The sequence below is a fragment of the Triticum aestivum genome, chromosome 6D (assembly GCF_018294505.1).
Source record: "Triticum aestivum cultivar Chinese Spring chromosome 6D, IWGSC CS RefSeq v2.1, whole genome shotgun sequence".
NCBI lineage: Eukaryota > Viridiplantae > Streptophyta > Magnoliopsida > Poales > Poaceae > Triticum > Triticum aestivum.
The window spans coordinates 470,549,142-470,573,121 of NC_057811.1; the positions used below are offsets into that span (position 1 = coordinate 470,549,142).

The following is a 23,980-nucleotide window of genomic DNA, read 5'->3' on the forward strand; positions in this document are numbered from 1 at the left end:
CTCGGCACAAGATGACCAGAATCAGAACAAAGACAGGAAGTTTCAGACTGGACAGAAGCAAGAGGTGCAGAACCACCTTCCTGGCTTCAAGACCAAGATGAAACACTGAAATGGAGTGAACATGTAATTAACTTCGACTTTTTCTGAGGTGACACTCCGACCGCAACGCAACTATTTCTTCAGAAGTTCAGACCGAAATGATAGTGATGTTCCTACAATCTTCAACATATCAAGAGGAAAACTTACGTCACTACCTCACCCAAGATTATTAGCGCACTTGGACACTCAGGATTTTTTTTTTTGAAACCAACACTCAGGATTTCTGATGCATGTACAATTCCGGTATATACTGATGACGCACAGGGACATAAGAGATGCATTTACAATACTGGTAATATATTGATGATCTACAGAACATGTATGTAACCATCACTTAGATTCCCGGCAGATTATTAAAACATAACAACGTTTTAACCATCATTTAGATTCCCGGCAGATTCCTGACAAAGTGGAAAACGTCTTGCTAAGTTGCACCAAACAAACCATAAAGACAGATTTCCGGCAGAGACCAAAGACGGGAAGCAGAAACAGAACTTCACGGTCACATGCTAACAGCCAACACATGACCACCATTGCAGATTCTTTACAGAAACATAAGTCTTCAGATGAACATCATGACCGATCACACATCTTAGTCACTATCAGTGGAGTAGCTACCAGGGGATGAATCTGCACAACCAAGACAAGTCACAAATATAGACGGGAATTTCAAATGTCCTGGATAGCACTTTGATGTAGAGGAACTATACTGCAACCCAACCAAATTTCTGCAGTTGCTAACAGAAGAGTTTATTAGCCTTGCAAGGGCAACACCAACACAAATATGACCATTCCGAGAGGCATTGAGACTCTTTTTTTCGCGAATACGCAAAGAATTGCGTATCATTTCATTGATAGGTAGAGGAGAATAGTTACAGCAAAGAGACACAGGGGGAGGGGGCACCACACTAACAAGCTACACATCCAAAACACTCGCCTAGCCCAAACACTAGCCACGGATGGCAAAGAGAAGTACACAGGGCACACAAACCGCGTCAAAACCAACACATGAAACCTCCATCGCGCGGCCACCACCCCAACACAGACCAAATCAACGTACCCCCACCTTATGCGCCTAGAGGAGTTGGCAAGTAGGATGCAGGACTCGGCCGTGCCGGAGGAGGAAGCGCTCGAGGAAGTGCCAGTGATTTCGCACATTGCGCCATGATAGCCCACGCCTTGGGAAGCAGCCAGACCAAGCACGGTGTCCAACATCACAATCCAATGCCGGAGACTGCATGAGCACCAAGACAACGCCTTCACGAAGGATGCGACGTCATGACGCCGCCGCGGTCCGATCCGGCGAACCAGACCAAGGGTTTCCCCTGACGCTCAAGGGGCACGGTAGAGAGGCCATGGTAGCGCCATCAAGACGGGGACGGCACCCTCGGGTGTCGCCACTACCAGCATCAGCAAGCCGAGCAGGGCTTTCGCCTGGCCAGAGACCGAACAATCCCAAAGAAGTCGTCGGAGTCGGAGACGCGAACATGACAACGCTGGCTGGAGCAGCCACCACAGGAAGGAGAGACGCGCCTGCAAGACCCACCACCACTCGGCACCCCCCTCGCTGTAGCGCAGGCACCCGAGCCGCCATGGACAGATTTGGGCAGAGAAGACCCAGACTTGCCGCCACTAGCACAAAATGGCCATCCCGAAGAGGAGGATGGGCCCTGCCGCCGGGAAAGACGCCGGAACCAGGCCAAGGCCTGGCCGCAGCACGCACCGGAGGCTGGTGGCCGGCAAGGGAAGCAGGCAGCCGGAGGACGGGGCTGAAACTCCACCGCAGATGCGCGCCAAGCTGCAAATCAGCGAGCTACCAGGAAAGGCGACGCTGGTGGTTGGAGAAGGTGCAGCCGAGCGGGATGGTTGGGACGGGGGCCCACAGCAGCGTCGAACGGGGCCGAATCCGGCAGCTCCGCAGAGGAGCCATGGATCTGGCGGGGGAAGATGGACCTGAGGGACGGTGACTCGGAGTTGGAGGGGAACTGGCCAACCAGAGGATGGCGGAGGGAAGTGGCCGGAGCAGGGGGCTATGCCAGCGCCGACGAACGACCGGAATAGCGGGACGGGAAGCAGCCGTCGGAGAGGATCATCCCGAGCCGCACCGGAGTGGATCTCGGGGTGGAGGGGGAGGGGCGCAGCGGGAGGAACGGATCTGCCCCGCTGCCACCATCCCGGGGCTCGGCACAGCTTCGCCGGCAAGCCCTCCGGCGGAGGCAAAGCGAGGAGGGACGGAGGAGGTTCCCGGCGGCGGCGTGGGTAGGGTTTCCCCCGTGTCGCCTGTGGTGGCGACCCGGGGGTCGGGCTGTTTTGGTCCAAGCTATGGCAAAGGCATTGAGACTGCTTGAGGCTTGAAACAAACTGACAACAGGCTTGGAGGATAAAAGTAAATACAGCAAGGCAAAGGCAGTTTGGCTACCAGTCAAATGTTAATCAAACTGACAACAGGCTTGGAGGATAAAAGTAAATACAGCAAGGCAAAGGCAGTCTATGCTGGATGGATGAGGAGCACTATATCGTACATTCTACCCACTATCATTCTTAGTGATATGTATTCTACCAAATGAAATATGAGAGACCTAAACTGAATTTCAAGATGAGAACAGCTACTATTTTCATCACCAACCAAACAGCAAAAGGATTAGATAATTTATTGAACTGAAAAAAAGAGAGAAGAGAACAATAAAAAGATTGTGCATGGCTGGTACAGATCTAGACACATCAGAAATTTGTGCTAACTATTGTGGTGTCATCAGAAATTACAGAACAATAAACTGTGTTGAAATATAATAGCCATTCTAAACTCCATCAGCATGCAAATCCAATTAGTACTAAAGGATAATGGATACAAAATCTGGATGGATTTGGGGGTGGTGTCATACATCCTAATTATTATATCAGACATGTTAAAATAGGTAGGAAGGGTAACTTACAATCTGAGTCCGAACATGGATCCTCCTTGATGCTAATTTGCTCACGAAGTATGCCGCATGTACTTAAGATACTCAAGATTGAACGAACACCCTCATCAACCTTTTCACATTCAATATAAACGAACTTTAGGCGTTCACACACAAATGATTGTGTTATTGTTTCTTGGGCCCCTGTTGCTCCTACAATGTTCTATCAGATAAGAGCGCTTAGTAAAGACAAATACAACATCCACAATAACACCTTAAAAAATACAGCAACATCGCTATCTATACAGCATATACCTCGGTGTTATCAAGCTGAAGAGTGAGTATCTCAAGAACTGGAGAGTGTCGGAGAATGCAAACAAGGTCAACAGTTGTAAACCACTCATTGAGTAACAGAGTCTTTAATTTGCCAAAGACGCGGCACCATTTCAAATCCCATCTGTAGAGAAACTGGACAAATTGCAAAGAATAAAAATAAATTCAGACTCTAGAAGATCAAATAATCTGTGCTATAACAACCTGAAATATCATATTTTATCCAGCCAAGACACTATGTTATTAGCCATCGATTTGAGATGCATTAGAGGAAGATAAAGTACCAAAATGCGACAATGAAAGTAAACAACTTGCTTATCTGCAGTTCTAACAATGGATAGAAAAACTAAAAGAGAAACTTTCAGGTGACAAATAACAAGAACAGAAAAGGTAGTAAGTGAAAGCGTACCATTTTAGGTAAAGCAATCAAGTCCAACTTGACAGCATTGGACAAACCATTGAGAAGCACCGCCTCGTTGATAGGATAGGCATGACAACCACAGCAAGGATCATCACAATTACGCCTGTTCTTGCGACAGAAATCATGGCATCCATCTTTAAGGCTAACATGGGCTGTTTCTAGCAATGGCATGTTTTCAAGGAAAGGTTGTCAAGCCTTCGAAATCCTCTAGATGCAACGAGATAAGACTCGGGGCACAAATCAGAAGACGGACATTGTCCGGTAACAAACAGTAGTCGGCGAATGTTGACATGGATGATATCTCACATGCACGAATGTTGCAAAGTTGAATCCTTAGGTCCTCTTAACACCGGGCAGCCTGAGAACTTCAAAGCAGAGTGGTCGAGGTTGACCCCTTCAAGGTGCAGGGTCTTCAAGTGTTGGGAGATGAGACTCAGAGGCACATCGAACACTGGTAGGTCGTACTGAATGTCAGCTGCTCTTACTACGAGTTCCTCAGCTTTGCATGCCAGAGCGTAGTCAATCAACAGCCTGGTGTTTGTGAACGTGTTCTCCGGCTCATCGTCAGGATAGGCATCGATCTCGCACCTGATGAGAGGCGAGTCCCCGCGGAGACAGATGACCAGCTTCACCAACTGTTTGAAACGGTTGTATCGCGGGAACGTTGGCCCGTCAAAGACGAATAGCAGGCTGGTCAGGCGCCTCCAGAGGTCGCGCCAGCGGGTGTTGAGCACGCAGGTCTGCAGGGCATCCTCTGCCGGAAGGAAGGACAGCACACGCCATAGGAGCTCGTCAGGGAGGTCTCCGAAAGGGTCTCTGTCACTCGCAGCAGCCATCTCGAGCATTTCGTCGAACAGGTGGCGGGCACTGCGGGAGCGGAGAGTAATTAGCAAACCAAGCGCAGTCGAATGTGGCATCACCAAATCAGGGAATCATGTAGCTTTCTCAAAGGAGGTAAAGAGACTGGAATCACCTCGATTCGTGACAGTCGGAAGCGCCCGTCGCCGGCAGCCGCGGGGAAGAGGGAGAGCAGCAGGAGGACTCCGTTACTGGGTGCTGGCAGATCCGAAGTCCTCCGCCCACCGCGTGCCCGCCGACGAAACCCTCGCCAACTTCCCTCTCCACGCGCGTTACGGGTACAGGCTACGAGCGAGCGGCCGACGGGAAGCCCTCTCTTCCTTGGCGTCGGAGTTGGAAGGGGAGCACCGGAGCAGAGGAAGTAGGGGCGGCGGCTGGGACGCGGTCGCAGGCACGGGGGATGGGGGTCGACGGCGCGCCTCGACCCGTCGCCTCGACGCAGCACAGCGCCGTCGCGAGCTTCGGTTCTGACCTTCCTCGCGCGGGCCGGGCGGCGGCGGCTGCAGGCGAGGGAGGGGAGAGACGAGCAGAGGAACAAGAGGAGGCCCGCCACCTGTTCAAGGCGTCCACTCGCAACGGGTCAAGGCGTCCCCCACCTAGCAGCTGACATGGGCGGCCCACGCTGAACCGGCCGGTTTAGATACGGAACGGACAGCCGTTGTTTTTTCAAAACAAAAGGGGTGTCTGTTTCGATCGACCGGAATTTTTTTGCAGCGTCAAATGATTTTCAGATGACACGCCTGCCGGCAACCCGTGGCCGGCTCCGACGTTGCACCACACCCTTGCCCAGCATGTCTCTTTTCTCGCCCCGTCGACCATCCTCTAACCCCTTCCCCGCTTCCTTTCTAGATGCCGAGGATCCCTTCCTCCCTCTCATCTGGCCAATGCTCGGACTTCTCTTCGTCAGTGATTTTGCAGCCGATATCGTCTCTGCCCCCGGCTCATCCTCGATGGCTACATCACGGCTGATCATGTCATCCCCGTCTCTAGCTTGGTGCTCCTCACGATCGTCTTCAAATTGACTGAAACACCAAAGATTTTTCAAGCAACTCGAGATAAGAAAAACACTAAATTATCCGCAACAAGAAAAAAATCCAAGTTTTTTACTCGCTTGATATTTACCCTCTACAAACAGTAGTTTACAGAAGGTTTCAAGCTTTCCAGTTCAGTAGCAATCCTTTTATCCGCAACAAGAACTATCACTTGTCCTTCTTTCATCCAGCGGCATCGAGCTAGAGGAGGTGTCGGCGTGGAGGTGACGATATCATTTGCCCTTCTTTCCATATTGGCATGCAAGGACACATGCCAATAAAAGGTACTATGGCCTACAAAGGCATGTTGAGCCGGAGGCAATGCCCTTGATGGATGCATGATTGGACTCGAGCGGGACGCGTCAACAGTGAGCGCTAGGTCAGGGTTAAGGGTAGGAATATTTAGATAGATGCCCTTAACTTATGATGACAACCACTAAAAAGATAGCGATACACACAGAACGAGGCAACTTGTCGTGCAAGGACATGAGAGGAAGATGGACGGGAGGGGAGAGGTTTGCTAAGGGGGCTCATCAGGCCATATGGGGATGGGTCAAAGGTGTTCCCAACGAGTGATCACGAATATTTGTGGGTGGGTGGAAGGTTGTAGAGTAAGTGTCAAGCAATCTTGGTCTTTTGCTTTTGATTACATGGAAAAAACAAAATAATGGTCTTTTGATTTTGATCACATGTCAAAAACAAAATAAGTGTTGGCAAAAATTAATTAATCAATTAATACATAAATAATCCCAAGAAAGTACTATACTTTTGTACTTCCATTTGAACCTTGGGCCACAACTAGGGGTGGTGGAGAGGATTTGCACATTCGCTTCTCCGTCAGTAAGGATGACTTTGAGGATCAGAAAAATTGCCGCAAGCGATTAATGCTAGTTCAGATATCATTTATCCTATGTTGATATTTGGAAGGAAAACATGACCTTGAAAAAATGATGATGATTAGGTTTAACTAGACATTTCTTCGAGGAGGAAATTAAACATGCTTTCAATGGATGCCAACAGGGCTCTAGGACCTGATAATATCGCAGTTGTTTTTTGTTAGACATGTACACTAAACTAAGTCAAAACATGGCTGCATCATGACTTTCCAATGTCAAACCGTGCATGCCCAGATTTCAATGGCTACCAAGCAAATATCTAAGTGCAGTATACTACCCATCAACAAAATCTATGTACCAATTATCAACTTGTGTCTTCGGGTGATAACGTGCCAATGTCAGTATGCATACTAGGCGATTTAGACAAAAGGTTTTTCCCGGTCTTTGTTTCCCTCAAGAAGGTTTTTTCTCTTAAGAAACATGAAAGCACAGTGCATTAGCCATGGACACCCAGGATTTCTGGGTGATGTGCAATCAGACGACAAGAACTAGGTTTGAGCAGGGCAAAGGGACATGAAAGGATGCACGCACATAAACTAAAATTCTGCTAGCCAGAAAATTCTGGTATAATATCAATGATCTACTAAATATGACAAGAACAAGAAATGTCAATGCGCTTCCAAACTTCCATAAAAAACAATGTTCTGACGACCATCATTTTGCTAAGTTGCATATTAACAATTCAACAAAGTTTAGACTGTTTTGCTAAGTTGCACAAGAGAAACCACAACGATAGGTTTCCAGCTGGGACAATACATGGGAAGGAAAAACTAAAACATCATGGTAACAGGCTAACCGCCGACACATGGCACCATTATTGATGACTCTTTAGAAAAACATAAATCTGCAGACAAACATCATAACCGAGCTCACATCTTAGTCCCAATCAGTGGATGGAACCTGCACAAACAAGACAAGGCACAATAAGTTTGCTTCAAAGATTTACCCAGATGACATAGACGACGAATTCAAATATCCTGAATAGTACTTTGATGTCGAGGAAATAAACTGCATCTTGAGCAAATTTGGGTAGTTGTTAAAAATAGTTTAGCCTTGTGAGGCAACTCTAAGACAAATATGACCATTCGGAGAGGCCTCAAGACCCAAGAGCGCTTTAGGCTTGAAACAAGTTGGAACCCATGCAATTTTACTACCGATCTCTGATAATCATACCGACAACAGGCTTGGACAACAGTAAAAACAACGAGGCAAAGGCAGTCCTTGCTGGATGGATGCAGAGCACTATAGTGTGCATTCTACCCACCATCAATTCTTATAAAATGTATTCTACCAAATGGAATACAAGAGAAGAGCTAAGCTGGATTTTAAGAGATGCTATTTTCACCAGTAACTAAAAAACAAAAGAAAAATTGTAAAGTCTTGAACCAAAAATAATAAAAGGTAAGAGAATAAAAAACTTGCATGTATGGTACAGATTTATAGGCACATCAGAAATATGTGCTAACTACTGTAGTGTCACCAGAAATTACTAAATAATAAGTTTTGTTAAATCTGACATTTGTTTTACACTCGATCGGCATGCAAACCCACAATATGGATGGATTTCAAAGGGTTGCCGTACATTCTAATTGATGTGTAATTACAGCGGACCGGTTAGAACAAGTAGGTAGGGATACCAAATATGGATGGAGGTAACTTACAATCTAAGTGCGATCACGACACTTGATGCTAATCTGCTCAAGAAGTATGCCACATGTCCTCAAGACGTCCAAAATCTTGCGAACAATGTTATCAACTTTTCTACATTTAATGTTGACAACCAAATGAGGCAGACACACAAATGATTGCCTGGATCCATCTCCTCCTACAAAGTTCTACAAGATACACAAATTCATTGCGACAAAAATCATACAAGATAAAACCTTTACTAATACATCAACATATTTGAATCAAATACCTCAGGGAAATCGATCTTAAGAGTGAGCTTCTCAAGATTTGGAGAGTGTTGGAGAATGCAAACTAGGTCAGTAGCCGTAAACCAATCATTGAGTTTCAGAGTCTTTAATTTGTCAAATTTAGGGCACCATTCCAAATCCCGTTTGAAGATAGGCTGGACAAATTGCAAATGAACAGGAAAAAAAATCAGACTCTAATACAATATACTAGGAAATACAGTTGGGTACTTCAATTACAAAATTAGGGAAAAGGAAAACTACACCATAGCCCTGAACTGTCACATTTTATTTTATCAAGAAATCATGTTATTAATATATTGATTTAAGGGCCACCGGGTGAAGATAGAGTTAGCAAGATGTGGAGATGAAAATAAACAACTTGACTATATGCAACACTAACAATGGATATAGATACTATAGGCACAAGAGAAACCGCGGGTGGTAACTGGAAAATAACAGTAGGAGTAAGATAGTGGAAAGCATACCAATTCAGGCTCGTGAGCCACTTATTTCTCCGAAATCAGAGATCAGAGTGATTTTTCCCCCTTTTTCGCAGCAATCAATTTCAAATCAACAGCATTGGATAATCCATTGAGAAGCAGACACTTCTTGTGAGAACATCCACCGCATTTACGGTCACTATGACAGACATTGTAACACCCATTGCCAAGCAAAATAGATGCTTTTTCCAGTAATGGCATCTCTTCAAGGAAGGGAGACAAGCACTGAAAACTACCTAGTTCCAGTGAGATAAGGCGCGGGGCAGCAATAGGAATGTGGATATCCTCGGAGAAGGTACAATTCCCAACTAACCGCAGATACTTTAGTGAATTAGAACATATCTTCCCTGCGTCAATGTAGCATCTTTCTATTGTTAGATCCTCTAATTCTGGGCAGCCCGAGAAATCTACTGAGGAATTTACGAGGTCAAGGAATCCAAATTCTATGGTCCTCAAGTGGCGGGAGATGAGAGGTGAATCGACTAGTAATGGTTCATACAAAATATCACTAGCACAAATCGAGAGCTTCTCAACCCGGCACTTTAGAACGTACTCGACTAACAGCTTGGCTTCTGTGAAATTGATATAGTCCTCATCACTGTAGGGATTGATATGACAGTTGGTCAGAGATGCATCCCCCCTAAGACGGATTATCAGCTTCACCAATTTATTGAAACGCTCGCGACTAAAACTTGACCAGTTCTCAAAGATGAAGCACAAGCTGGTTTTACGCCTCCAGATGTCACGCCACTGGGTACCGAGCACGCAAGTCTGTAGGCTTCATCCCCCGACAGAAGGGAAAGGATGTGCTCGAGCACATCGTCGGAGAGGACGCGGAAAGGATCCATGCCTGTGTCAACAGCCTTCTTGTGCATTTCGTCGAACAGGTGGCGGGTTCTGCGGGTGCGGGAACGAAATCAATAGACACACGAGGAAAGTGGAAACCACAAAGTCGATTGGGGTATTGGAGACAAAGAAATAGAGTGCAGCATCACCTGAGGATGACTCCTGGATAGGTCGAAGCTCTGGGCGCCGGCGGCCGTGGGGAAGAACAGGGAGGGGAAGACGCTTCCTCCCATCCCATCCCTATGGTATTTAAACCACGAGGGTTCGGATCCCCCGACCTCGATTCCCCATGCGTCATTATTGCCCCGCTCATTCATTTATTTAGGACAGTAAAACGGCACCGCTTTCCTGCCCTCTCACACACTAGGCAGTTTTGGCCGTCCATTCTTCTGATCCGGTCGTTTCTAGTCATCAGATCTGGTCTATGTGGCCACCTAAAACACAACTGTTAATTACTGGTCGAGCTGCCCTAATGGGCTGCTGCTCTAGAGGCTGAAAACGATCCTTCTGGTTAATTGGGCCTGCACTCTCGCGCGAAGCCCGCTCAAGCCTTGGAGAAAATAGAACTAGAGAAGCGGGCCTCCTCCTCTTCGCTCGACCTTCGTTCGTCTGTTCGTCTATTCCTGCAGCCACCGCCCGATCGAGAAAGGCCAGGGATGAGGCTAGCGACGGCGCTGTGCTGCATGGAGGCGACGGGTCAAGGCCTCTGTCGTCGCCCGTGCCGGTGACCGCCCCCCAGCCGCCGCTCCTCCTTCCTCTGTCCCGGCCTCCGACGTTCCCTCCCCCCACGTCGCTAAGGAAGTGAGGGTTCACGGCCGGCCACTCGCTCCTTGCCTATAGCCATCACACCTGGAGCCGGTGAGGGGTTCATCGGCGGGCATGATGTGGGAGGAGGATCGACTTGGGATCTGCCAACATCCAGTAAGGGAGGACCGGAGAAATCCCCTTGCTCTCCAGTTCGGTTGTTCCCTGCGGTTGCCGGCGACCGGCGCTTTCAGCAGTCCACAAGTTGACGTGAGCTTAAATGATACTCCAATATTGATCCAGATGATCTCCCTGATTTGGCAATGTCGCATTCAACGCCTCTTGGTTTGCAAATTTCACTCCGCTCCTGCAGTGCCCTCCACGTGTTCTACAGAATGCACGACATGCTGTGGCGAGTGACAGAGACCACTTTTGGCCAAGCTCGCCACAACTTGCCAGCTCCGGACGATTACAATAACAACATGTATCACAATTGTAGTAAGATGAGCTTTCGCAGACTATGACACATATATGAATTATGAAATGTGCTTGGACTAGGACAAAATAGCGATGACTAATTTGTCCCGGATATAATTTTACATATCAGTTTGTTGCCAATCATTTTATTTGTATAAAATAAGAATTCTTTTGCTTATCTAACCACTACGTACTAATGTTTGTTTTTGTCAGGATTGCTCTAGGAACAATTCATTGCCATTTAGTTGAGCAGTGTGTAGTGCCTGCTTAAAGTATTTCTGAGAGGCTAAACAAGAAGACAAAGTCTAGTGCTATAAGGTAGTAAATTTAATTTCCTTTCATGAGGACATATAGCAAAATTTCATCTTATAGATAATTTGTATTGTATTAAGACTTTGACCAACATTAGTAAATTTGTTATAGGGTTGATGTTATGCATGGCTTACATTTTCCCTCTAACTTTCGTGGGATGATTAAAATATTACCTCTTCCTGATTTAGCATATAATAGTTGTCATGTATCAAAAAGTTTACTGAGTCATGCTTGTAGGTTTGCTCCCCTACCGTGCGGCATGTGGTGAAACTCTAGCTCAAAGCCTCCTTTAGCGGTGAAATGTGTTTTCATTCTTTTATATACCTATGTGGTTTTTTGTAAGGGGCATATCCCTATTTGGTTTATATCCTTCGTCACCTGAGAATTTATGCAGTCTTTGTCATATATGTACTTGTGACCTTCTCTAGAAAGGAAAAGAACAGTAGAACTTTTCATCACCTTCAATGCTTCATGTTGTGAGTGAAATAATGTTGTTGTGTTTGCTAGACAAATCTCCTTCCATTGGGTTTGAGAGAGAGAGGGAGGGAGGGAACATTATATGATGCTAATACTGCTACACAAATCCTAAATAACCTGATGTCTTTTGGTAATACATCATATTAATGTTTGTATCCATGCTGTTGTGCCATACTAAATTCCTTATACAGCTTGATGCGTTGAGACTACAACACATCTTGGTACTAATTTCAGTAATACAATACTAAGAGGACTTTCATTTATCCTCCATGTTCTTGTAGAATGCCAGAGGAGCCCGTGTACGCGCATTTCACTTTTCTGATTAACATATTTATCATATCTGTTAGTGGTGTAGCTTGCGGTTAAGATAATTTGAACCTTTAAGACCACATGAATTGCAATGATCCAGTTCTTCACAAAGCTTCCTTTCTGATTAACATATTTATCATATTACTGGGTGCTGGCAGATCCGAAGTCCCCCCACTGTGTGCCTGCCTACAAATCCCTCGCCCATTCTCTCTCCACGCACGTTGGACCGGTGCAGACGAGGATCGAGTGAGCGAGTGGCCGACTGTGAACCCTCTCTTCCTTTGCGCCGAAGGGGAAGGGGGGCGCCGGGGCAGAGGAAGAGGGGGACACGGTCGCATGCACGGGGGATGGGGGTCTACAGTGTGCCTTCACCCGTCACCTCCATGCAGCACAGCGCTGTCGCAAACTTTGGCCTGACCTTTCTTGCGCGGGCTGGGCGGCGGCCGCAGGGAGGGGAGAGACGAACATAGGAACGAAAAAGAGGAGGCCCGCCTACATGGCTCTCACTCAACTCACAACAGTTTAGATACCAAATGGATGACCTTGTTTCATCAATCGAAATCAAAATTATAAAGGCGCGTCTATTGTTGCAGCGTCTAATTTTTTTTGCAGCGTCAAATGATTTCCGGATGACCCGCCCGCCGCCATCCATGGCCGGCTCCGACGTTGCACCGCCCCCTTGCCCGTCTCCTTCATCGTCCCTCTAACCACTTCCCACATTCCTTTTTAGATGCCAAGAAACCCCCTCTACCCTCCCACTCCCATCCCGTCAATCCTCGGACTTCTCTTTGCCAGTGATTTTGCAATCAACCGTGTCGTCTCTATCCCCGGCTCGCCCTTGATGGCTACATCATGGCCCGTCGTGCCATATCCTTCTCTGGCTTGGTGCTCATCAGCGTTGTCTTCAAATTGACCGAAACACCAAAGCATTGTTGAGGAAATCAATAACTGGTAGCTGCTCGGTCGGCTTGGGAGTAGCGATTAATCGGTGAATCGGCCTATTAACTGGATTAATCGGTCAAACATTAACCAATAGATTAAATAGGAACCTACCAATATATATATATCTAGTTTTTTATGTATTATACCATACTATCATGCTCTCAGCTATGTAATATACCAAAATATGCTACTGTTTGGTCAAACCTTAGCTATTGAGGAGCGAGAGTAGGATGGGAGGGGTTACAGGCCAAAATTTTGGGCTTTGTTTGCCCACAAGTCAATAGGCCAGCAGCAATTAATTAGCCTAACAACCGATTTAATCGGTCTGACAGGCCAATAATCAGCTTGACAGGCCAATTAATCGGTCTGACAAGTTAACACGATGAATATGTGCTATTGGATTCGGCCACCCTACGAGTAGCGATTAACTGGCATGTTAACGGACTAATCGGACTAATTCTTGAATAGTGCACCAAAGGCTTTTGAAGCAACTCAAGATAAGCAAAAACATAAATCAAAATCTAAGTTTTGACTCTGTTAATATCACCCTCTCCAAATAGCAATTTACTTACTCCCTAAGAAAATACAAATAGTACAAAACTTTTCATATTTTCCAATTCAGTAGCAATCCTTTTGTCCCCATCAAGAAGTACCATTTATCCTTTCCGTATCCGACGACATGGGGCTAGAGGGGGTGTCGGCACCAATGGAGGTGACGATATCATTTGCCCTTCTTTCCATATTGGCATACAAGGCTACATGCCAATAAGAGGTAATGTGGCCTACTAAGGCGTGTTGAGCTGGAGACGACACCATCGATGGATGCATGGTTTGACATTGAAAGTCATGAAGTAGCCATGTTTTGACTCAGTTTAGCAAACCAGTTGGGTTATTATCAGGCATACTAGGCGATGATAACCTGCTAAAATAGTACAGAGGAAGTTCTGTTTTGACTCAATTTTTGCCAATGTCAGTATACATAAACCATACAGAGGCAAAAATAGTTCTACCCATCAACAAAATATATGTACGAATAGTTCTCAACTTGTGTCTTGGAATGATAACCTGCCAATGTCAGTATACATACTAGGCGATTTAGACAAAATGTTTTGGCCGGCCTTCGTTTCCCTCGTGAAGGTTTTTCTCTTAAGAAACATGCAAGAGTGAAGCAAGTGCATTAGTGCACATGGACAGCCAGGATTGTGGCATAGAACATGCATGCACCAAACCAAAAAATTCTGCTAACCAGACGATTCCGGTATGTATATATCAAACGAAAACAGTTTCTGTTACCAGTAACACAAGCATATTAATGTGCTTCCCAACCGCCATTAAAAAGCGTAGAAATGTTCTGATCACCATCATTTTGCTAAGTTGCAGACTCCCAATTCAAAAAAGTAGAGATCACTGTACTAAGTTGCAAAACAAACCACAAAGACAGATTTCGAGCAGAGACCATGGGAAGGAGAAACTGAACATCACGGTAACAGGTTAACTGCCAACACATGGCCACCATTACATATGACTCTTTAGAGAATCATAAATCTTCAGACAAACATCAAGACCGAGCTCGCATCTTGGTCCCAGCCAGTGGATGGAAGCTGCACAAACAAGACAAGACACAATAAGTTTGGTTCAAAGATGTACTGTTGACATATACGGGAATTTCATATATCTTGAATAGCAGTTTGATGTAGAGGAACTGTACTGCATCCTGACAAATTTTTTTAGTTGCTAAAAATAGTTTAGCCTTGTGAGGCAACACTAAGACAAATATGACCATTCAGAGAGGCCTTAAGATTCATGAGGGCTTCAGGCTTAAAACAAGTTGGAACCCATGCAATTTGACTACCAATCTCTGTTGACCAAATCAACAACTGTAAATACAGCGAGGCAAGGGCAGTCCTTGGTGGATGGATGCGGAGCACTATACTGTGCATTCTACCCTCTATCAATTTTTAGTAAAATGTATTCTGCCAAATTGAATAAGAGTGAAGAACTAAACTGAATTTTAAGAGCTATTATGTTCATCAGCAACTAAACATAAGGATAATTGTAATTTTTTGAACTGGAAATAATAAGAAGGTAGGAGAAAATAAAAGGAAACATATTTGGGTGTGCTAACTAATGTAGTGGAATTACATAATAATAAATTGTGTTGAAATTTAACAGCCGTTCTAAACCCCATTAGCATGCAAACCCAAAATATGGATGGATTTCGAAGGGTTGTCAAAAATTCATTTGATGCGTAATTACAGCGGACCTGTTAGTACAAGTAGGAAGGGGTGCCATACATTCTAACTGATAATGGATACCAAATTTGGATGGAGGTAACTTACAATCTAAGTGTGATCGCTGCACTTGATGCTAACCTGCTCACGGAGTATGCCACATGTACTCAAGACCTCCAAATTTTGCTAACACCCTCGTCAACTTTTCTACATTTAATGTTGACAGCCAAACTGGACGCGCACACGAATGATTGTTTGGATCCTGTTGCCCCAACAAAGTTCTACAAGATACAAAAACATTCATTACAATAGCAAGACATAAAGATAATACCTTTACTAATACAGCAACATATTTGAATTGATAGCACATCTTTATATATACATGATATACCTCAGTGTTACCGAGCTGAAGAATGAGCTTCTCAAGAATTGGAGAGTGTTTGAGAATGCAAAATAGGTCAATAGCCGTAAACTACTCATTGAGTATGAGAGTCTTTAACCTATCAAACTTAGGGCACCATTCCAAATCCTGTTTGAAGATAAGCTGGTCAAATTGCAAATGAACAGAAAAAAAATCTGAGAGTCCATTAAAATATACTAGAAACTTCGGTTAGATACTTTAATTTTAAAACTAGGGGAAAGAAAAACTACACCATATGCACCAGAACTATCACATTTTTCAATCAAGCGACAATGTTATTAATTTATTGATTTGAGGTCCATTGTAAAGTCCGGAAGCTATGGTGATGCAAATAAACAACTTGGTCATATGCAGCTCTAACAATTGATTTAGCTATTTGAGAAACCATGTGTGGCAACGGCAAATAACTGTAAGAGTAAGAAAGATAGTGCAAAGCATACCAGTTTAGGCTCAGCAATCAATTTCAAATCAACAGCATTGGATAATCCATTGAGAGGCAGACACTTCTTGTCATAACATGTACATCCCCAGTCACTTTGACAGACATTGTAGCACCCATCCTCAAGCAAAATAGATGCTTTTTCCAGTAATGGCATCTCTTCAAGGGAAGGACTCATGTTGTCAAAACGACCTAGTTCCAGTGAGATAAGACGCGGCGCAGCAATAGAAACATGGATTTCCTCAGAGAAGGTAGACCACCCAGTGAGCCTTAGATGCTTTAGTGATTTAGAACATATCTTACATAAGTCAACATAGCCACTTTCTAGTGTTAGCTTCTCTAATACTGGGCAGCCCGAGAAATCTATTGAGGAATCCACGAGGTCAGGGTTTCCAAATTCTATGGTCCTCAAGTGGCGGGAGATGAGACGTGCATCAAGCAGTAAAAAATCCTTCAAATATCCACCAGCAGCGAAAACTAAGAGATCCTCAACCCGACACTTTAGAACGTACTCGATCAACAGTTTGGCTTCTGTGAAATAATCCTCATCGAACTGGGTGATCTGGCAGTCGGTCAGAGGTGAGTCCCCCTTGAGGTGGATTATCAGCTTGACCAACTGACTGAAACGCTCGCGGCTGAAACTTGACCATTCGTCAAAGATGAAGCGCAGGCTGGTTTTGCGCCTCCAGAGGTCGCGCCACTGGGTGTCGAGCACGCAGGTCTGCAAGGCATCATCCCCCGGTAGAAAGGACATGATGTGGTCGAGCAGGTCATCGGAGAGGACGCGGAAGGGATCCTCGCGGGTGCCGGCAGCCTTCTTGTCAATTTCGTCGAGCAGGTGGCGGGCGCTGCGGGAGCGGGAAAACAAAATCAGTAGAAGCACGGGGAAAGAGGTGGAATCCATGGTCCGCTCGTAGAACTTCCTCTGTAGAAAGAAAAAGAAGAACGCGGCATCACCTGAACTCGTCTTCCGGACCCAGTGCAGGAGCACGCCAATGATATCGGCCTTCCTGGCGCTGCCGGCGTCCCGTCGGTGAGGAGCTCGTGGAGTGAGCGGGCGCGCAAGACCGACCAGGTGAGGGCGGTGGCGCGTGGTTGGATATATTGGGGAAGGAGAAGAAGTGAGGGCGGAAGCGAAGGGGATTGGGGAAATGCAACGGCGCATTAACGAAGCTCCGCCGTTTGATACAAGTGTCGTCCGTAAACCGTGGTCTGCACAACAATTTCAGTCTTTTTTTGGTTGCTTATCTATCTTTTCTTTCACATAGATCAAGCTGTACCATGTGTTTGTTCCCTTATTATGGTTTTTCTTATCGAAATTTAGTTGGTCATGAATTTTCCTTTAAAGACCGAGTAGAATCAAGATGTACTCACACATGCAAACATGAAACATGCACACACTCACATGATCTACCAGTGAGGATTGAATTTGTTTGAGATTGACGATGTTATCGAAAATGCATGCCGTCAATCTACCATTCCCTCTTCGAACAGCCAATCCAAGTACGTACTTACTTTAGTTTGAGAGATTGCTGCTTACCACAAGTGACCGGCCGTGTCAGAGTCGAAGTAGATAGAAAGCATGCATGTTATCCCGAAAATGGCATAGCTAACTAACTTTAAGACGAGAGGGAATGGTAGATTGACGACCAAGATAGTAAAGACCTTGTTGGGATGGTGTTGCTAAGGCCAACTCCAACGTGACCCAAATGGTTTGGCCGTGTCCGTTTGGGGGCAAACGGACAGAGCATTCCGCCCAATGCGTGGGAGCAAACGGACCGTCATCTGTTTATCGTCCGCTTTTAACCCATTCCCGGCCCAAAGTTGGGACGTGTTTGCGGCCGAACGGATACACACGGATGGGCGGGACGCGCGCCCTTGTCCTCTCTGGCCCATCTGTCGGGGACATGGCCGCCCAAGCTTTTCTTCCATTTTGTCCAAAACTCTCCCGCCTCTCCCTTTCCGCCATGGCAGGCGACTCGATGAATCCCGGCGACCCGGCCGCGGCAGCGCGTCCCCCGGCAAAGAAGAAGGGTACCAAGAAGCCGCGGTCGAAGCTCACGGCGTTGGAGGCCGCCATGCTCAACGCCGAATCGACCAAGAGGAGGAACCGGCGGGCAAAGGACAAGAGAGGAAGGCCGCTGCAAGCTACGCCTCCGAGGCCGCCACGCTGCGTGCGGCGCAGCACCAGCCGAACGTCGACGACAAGCAGTCCATCGTTGCCAAGGCGCTCACCCTCCTCATGTTAGGGTTGTGCCGACCCCCGCCGGCCATCCTCTCGGTCACTGCCATGGCCACGGCCGGGACAGACTCGTCGACCGCTCGTCCTCTGCAATATCAGGTTTGTAATAGAATATGAGACTAGTTTATATCCTACTAGGACTCTATATGTAAGCCGGCCCCTTCCACCTATATAAGAAGGGGCAAGGCGCCCAAAGAGGGCAGAATCTCTACGGCTAGACACAACTAGAGAAGAGCCGGCTCATACGGCGAAAACCTCATGAGCATACGGGATAAGACCTAGCCATAAACAACACGTAGGGTTACTGCCGGATGATGTTTCCCGGGATGGAAGCTGCACAAACAAGACAAGACAGAATAAGTTGGTTCAAAGATGTAGTCAGTTGACATATACGGTAATTTCAAATATCCTAAATAGCAGTTTGATGTAGAGGAACTATACTGCGTCCTAACAAATTTCTGTAGTTTCGTCCACAAAAAACCAATCTATGTAGTTGTTAAGAACAATGTAGCCTTCTGAGGCAAAACTAAGACAAATATGACCATTCAGAGAGGCCTCAAAATTCATGAGGGCTTCAGACTTAAGTGAAACTTTGTAAACATTGATTAAAATTGGTAAAAAAACATTAATCATTGAATATATTTTCACATCGTATATCTGTTATCGTAAATGTCCATATTGTTTTGTACAAATTTGGTCAAACTTTATAAAGCTTAGGTGAAAGCAAATATACAGAGTAAATGAAAACAGTGGTAGTACAAAAATGATTACCACAAATTGCCATTGTGCCTGTAAATGGTCTGCATCATCGATGCAGAATTGTTTGGGTTTGGCACTCTGCTTCTTTTACTGTTTAATTAATTACTACTCCTTCCGTTTCTAAATATTTGTTTTTTTAGAGATTTCAATAAGTGACTACATACGAAGCAAAATGAGTGAATATACACTCTAAAATATATTTATATACATCCGTATGTGGTAGTCCATTTAAAATATTTAAGACAAATATTTAGGAACGAAGGAAGTAGTGAAGACAGCAGAAGTTCCCATTTTGAAATGAAGTTTATATGCGCTTTATGTTGGCAGATTGCGCTTGGCATCTATGTATATCAATTGCCAACCAAGTTATTCTCCTATAACTGTATATCAATTGAGGACACATCAAAGCCAAAGTTATCGCTCATTCTCATGTACGTAGTTTTTCAGATTTCAGTTCCCACCACTTCTCTTTGTACAGGAAGATTTACTTCATCAATTTATTCTAGCAGAAACAACACAGCAGCACGTTCGCCGTTCGTGTCACGAGATCACTGGTACGCGCCGGGTGCGAGGCGCGGGCGCAGGACGGCCCTGAGCGGCACCTTCTTCTGCAGCGCGAGGCCGAACTCCTCGTCCATGTCCATGTCCATCCCGCCCCCCTCCGGAACCTCCCAGTCGAAGGCGTGCACCAGCGCGCCCAGCATGTGGTGCACCAGGGTCACCCCCATGCGCGCGCCCGCGCAAATCCTCCTGCCGGCGCCGAACGGGATGAGCTCGAAGTGGCTCCCCAGGGGCTCCACCTTGCTCCCCTCCTCCGTCGTGAACCTCCCGGGGTCGAACCTCGCCGGCTCCGCCCACACCGCCGGGTCCCGGCCGATGGCCCAGATGTTGACGAGCAGCCTCGTGCCCTCCGGGACGTGGTACCCCTGCACCGTGCATGGCTCGGTGGAGAGGCGGGGCAGGCTGAGCGGCGTCGACGGGTGCAGGCGGAACGTTTCCTTGCAGATGGCGCGGAGGTAGGGGAGGTGGGGGATGTCGGATTCTTGGAGGAGGCGGTCTCGGCCCACTACGCCGTCCATCTCCGCTTGTGCTCGTCGGAGGATCGCCGGGTTCGCCAGCATCTCCGCCAGCGCCCACTCGATGGTGCTCGACGACGTGTCCGTCCCCGCCGTGAACAGGTTCTGCATGCACGCATGCATGTGTCATGTGTCATGTTCATGTGTGATAAGTGCATGCATGATTGGTTATTTACAGGGAGGTGTAACGTACGTTAAGTAGAGCTTTGATGTTGAGGTCTGTGACGCCGTCCTCCCCGGCACGGGCATCGCCACGACAGGCGATCAGCCGGTCGACAAGGTCCGGCTGGCGGCCTCTCCTCTCTTGCTGCCTGTCACGGTCAGCCATGGTCGCCTCATGTTCGGACAGCAGCCGGCTCCAGACTCTGTCCAGCCTCGCCGACAGCCGGCGCATCCTCCGGCCGAGCCCCTGCAGGTCCATCCACGCGACGGCCGGCAGGAAGTCGCCGAGGTTCACCAGCCCGGCCGTGGTCATCAGCTCCACCACCATCTCCTTGAATTCCCTCGCCTCCTCGCCCCCGGCCTCGTCAAGCACTCGCCGGCCCACCACCGCCTGCCCGATGATGTTGGCCATCGCGCAGAACAGGAACTCCGGCACCTCCACCGCCGTGCCCGCGCCCCGCCGGCTCATCGCGCGGACCATGCGGCCGACCTCCTCGCGGCGCGCGTCGGCCCAGTCGGCGAGCGCCTGGGGGCCGAGCAGGCCGAGGCTGCACTCCCGGCGCAGGCGGCGCCACCTGGGGCCGTAGGGCGCGAAGACGAGGTCCTGGGCGCCGTACGCGAGCACCGTGGGCGCCACGTCGTCGGCGGGCCGGTCGAGGAAGCTGCCGCCGTGGTCCCTGTGGAAGAGGCGCGCCGCGTCCGGCGTGGAGGCCACCACGACGCCCTGCCTGCCGAGGGTCAGGTGCATGATCGGGCCGTGCAGCCTCGCCAGATCGGCCAGCGCCCGGTGCGGCGCCCGGCCCAGCAGCGGCAGCGCCCCGACCACCGGATAGCCCCGCGGGCCGGGGGCCAGCGGCAGCGGCGACGCACGCTTGGTCCGGAGGATGGTGCGCGTGAGGTAGTGGAGGACAACGTACATGATCGCTAGGACTACGAGCTCTTGAATGGTGATGGTAGTAGCACTGCCCGACTCCATAGTCGATGTCGATCTCGTGTCGTGCAGAGAAGAAGTGAAGGCTTTTATAGGGCGAATTTGACTGTGCGACTCCGTCGTAATATCTACCATTCCTATACGACTTTGGTGAATCGATCTACCGTTCCCTGTGGTGGCCATGCCGACCGTCAATCTACCATTCCCTCTTGAAACAGACAGAATCCAAGTACGTACTTTAGTTAGAGAATTGCTTAGGCGTGTCAGAGTCGAAGTAGATAGAAAGCATGCATGTTATCCCGAAAATGGCATAGCTAACTAACTTTAAGACGAGAGGGAATGGTAGATTGACGCCCCAGATTGTAAAGACCTGGCGGGGGGAAGGTGTTGCTAAGGCATCTCCAGCCGTTCGGCGCCGAGGGTGCCAAAAAATAGCGGCCTGGGGACGGACCGGCGCTAGATTGGCCTTTGGGGGTGATTTCATTTCCACTCGTCGGCCCATAGGTAGCCGCGGGTTCGGCGATATTCCGTTCTCGGCGATTTTTGCAGGAACTCGGCGATATTTCATTGAAATTTTTACAAAAACATAAAAAGATGCAAACTACGCCAAACTAAAAGCCTAGCCGCCGTCGACGCCGTCGTCGTCATCATCGTCGCGCGCCTCGCCTGCGCCACGGCCGTCCCTGCTGCAGCCCTGGCCGGGGTCGCCGACACGCGGTGGGGCGCTGGACGGCCCAGCCTCGTCCTCCTCGTCGCTGCCAAGGACGATGACGCCGCCCTCCTCGCGGCCGCGGCGACAAGCCTGGAGCTGCAGGTACGCCCGGTGCTGGCGGCGCACCTGCTCGCGGACGTAGTCCTCCTTCGCCCACTTGAGGGCGGACGCGTCGTCGGGGGCCACCATGTCGACGTGCTCCGGCTTCACGGGGAGCAGCCCCGGCTCGGGCTTCGGCCAGACCAGGGGGAGGGAACGCCGGGAGGGCCGGGTGTTGGAAATATGCCCTAGAGGCAATAATAAAATGGTTATTATTACATTTCTTTGTTCATGATAATTGTCTATTGTTCATGCTATAATTCTGTTATCCGGAAATCGTAATACATGTGTGAATACATAGACCACAACGTGTCCCTAGTAAGCCTCTAGTTGACTAGCTCGTTGATCAACAGATAGTCATGGTTTCCTGACAATGGACATTGGATGTCATTGATAACGGGATCACATCATTAGGAGAATGATGTGATGGACAAGACCCAATCCTAAGCATAGCGCAAAGATCGTGTAGTTCGTTTGCTAGAGCTTTTTCCAATGTCAAGTATCTTTTCCTTAGACCATGAGATCGTGTAACTCCCGGATGCCGTAGGAGTGCTTTGGGTGTGCCAAACGTCACAACGTAACTGAGTGACTATAAAGGTACACTACAGGTATCTCTGAAAGTGTCTATTGGGTTGACACGGATCGAGACTGGGATTTGTCACTCCGTGTGACGGAGAGATATCTCTGGGCCCACTCGGTAATGCATCATCATAATGAGCTCAATGTGACTAAGGAGTTAGTCACGGGATCATGCATTGCGGTACGAGTAAAGAGGCTTGCCGGTAACGAGATTGAACAAGGTATTGGGATACCGACGATCGAATCTCGGGCAAGTAACATATCGATTGACAAAGGGAATTGTATACGGGATTGATTGAATCCTCGACATCGTGGTTCATCCGATGAGATCATCGTGGAACATGTGGGAGCCAACATGGGTATCCAGATCGCGCTGTTGGTTATTGACCGGAGAGTCGTCTCGGTCATGTCTGCATGTCTCCCGAACCCGTAGGGTCTACACACTTAAGGTTCGGTGACGCTAGGGTTGTAGAGATATTAGTATGCGGAAACCCGAAAGTTGTTCGGAGTCCCGGATGAGATCCCGGACGTCACGAGGAGTTTCGGAATGGTCCGGAGGTGAAGAATTATATATAGGAAGTCCAGTTTCGGCCACCGGGAAAGTTTCGGGGGTTATCGGTATTGTACCGGGACCACCGGAAGGGTCCCGGGGGTCCACCGGGTGGCGCCACCTATCCCGGAGGGCCCCATGGGCTGAAGTGGGAGGGGAACCGGCCCCTGGTGGGCTGGTGCGCCCCCCATGGGCCTCCCCCTGCGCATAGGGTTGGAAACCCTGGGGGTGGGGGGCGCCCCACCTGGCTTGGGGGGCAAGTTTCCCCCCTTGGCCGCCGCCCCCCATGTAGATGGGATCCCAGGGCCGGCGCCCCCCCAAGGGGCCTATATATAGTGGGGGGAGGGAGGGCAGCAGTACCCTAGCCCCTGGCGCCTCCCTCTCCCTCCCGTGACACCTCTCCCTCCCGCTTGCGCTTGGCGAAGCCCTGCCGGGATCCCCGCTACTTCCACCACCACGCCGTCGTGCTGCTGGATCTCCATCAACCTCTCCTTACCCCTTGCTGGATCAAGAAGGAGGAGACGTCGCTGCTCCGTACGTGCGTTGAACGCGGAGGTGCCGTCCGTTCGGCGCTCGGTCATCGGTGATTTGGATCACGACGAGTACGACTCCCATCAACCCCGTTCATTTGAACGCTTCCGCTCGCGATCTACAAGGGTATGTAGATGCACTCCTTCCCTCTCGTTGCTAGTAAACTCCATAGATGGATCTTGGTGAT

At 48.3% G+C, this 23,980-nt stretch overlaps 2 protein-coding genes across 2 annotated transcripts; both read right to left on the bottom strand.

The window, feature by feature from the left end:
- Positions 1-375: 375 nt before the first annotated feature.
- LOC123145986 (uncharacterized) lies at positions 376-5,180 on the bottom strand. The gene is made up of 5 exons (XM_044565541.1): positions 4,727-5,180; positions 3,742-4,620; positions 3,315-3,467; positions 3,033-3,222; positions 376-729 (listed from the first exon to the last, which is right to left on the bottom strand). The coding sequence occupies exons 2-5, from the start codon at positions 3,922-3,924 to the stop codon at positions 692-694; spliced, it is 564 nt and encodes a 187-aa protein (XP_044421476.1). The 5' UTR covers positions 3,925-4,620; positions 4,727-5,180; the 3' UTR covers positions 376-691.
- Positions 5,181-19,453: 14,273 nt separating this feature from the next.
- LOC123145987 (flavonoid 3',5'-hydroxylase 1-like) lies at positions 19,454-21,370 on the bottom strand. Its single transcript, XM_044565542.1, has 2 exons — positions 20,423-21,370; positions 19,454-20,334 (listed from the first exon to the last, which is right to left on the bottom strand). Exons 1-2 carry the CDS (start codon positions 21,365-21,367, stop codon positions 19,702-19,704), a joined length of 1,578 nt encoding a protein of 525 aa, XP_044421477.1. The 5' UTR covers positions 21,368-21,370; the 3' UTR covers positions 19,454-19,701.
- Positions 21,371-23,980: the final 2,610 nt, after the last annotated feature.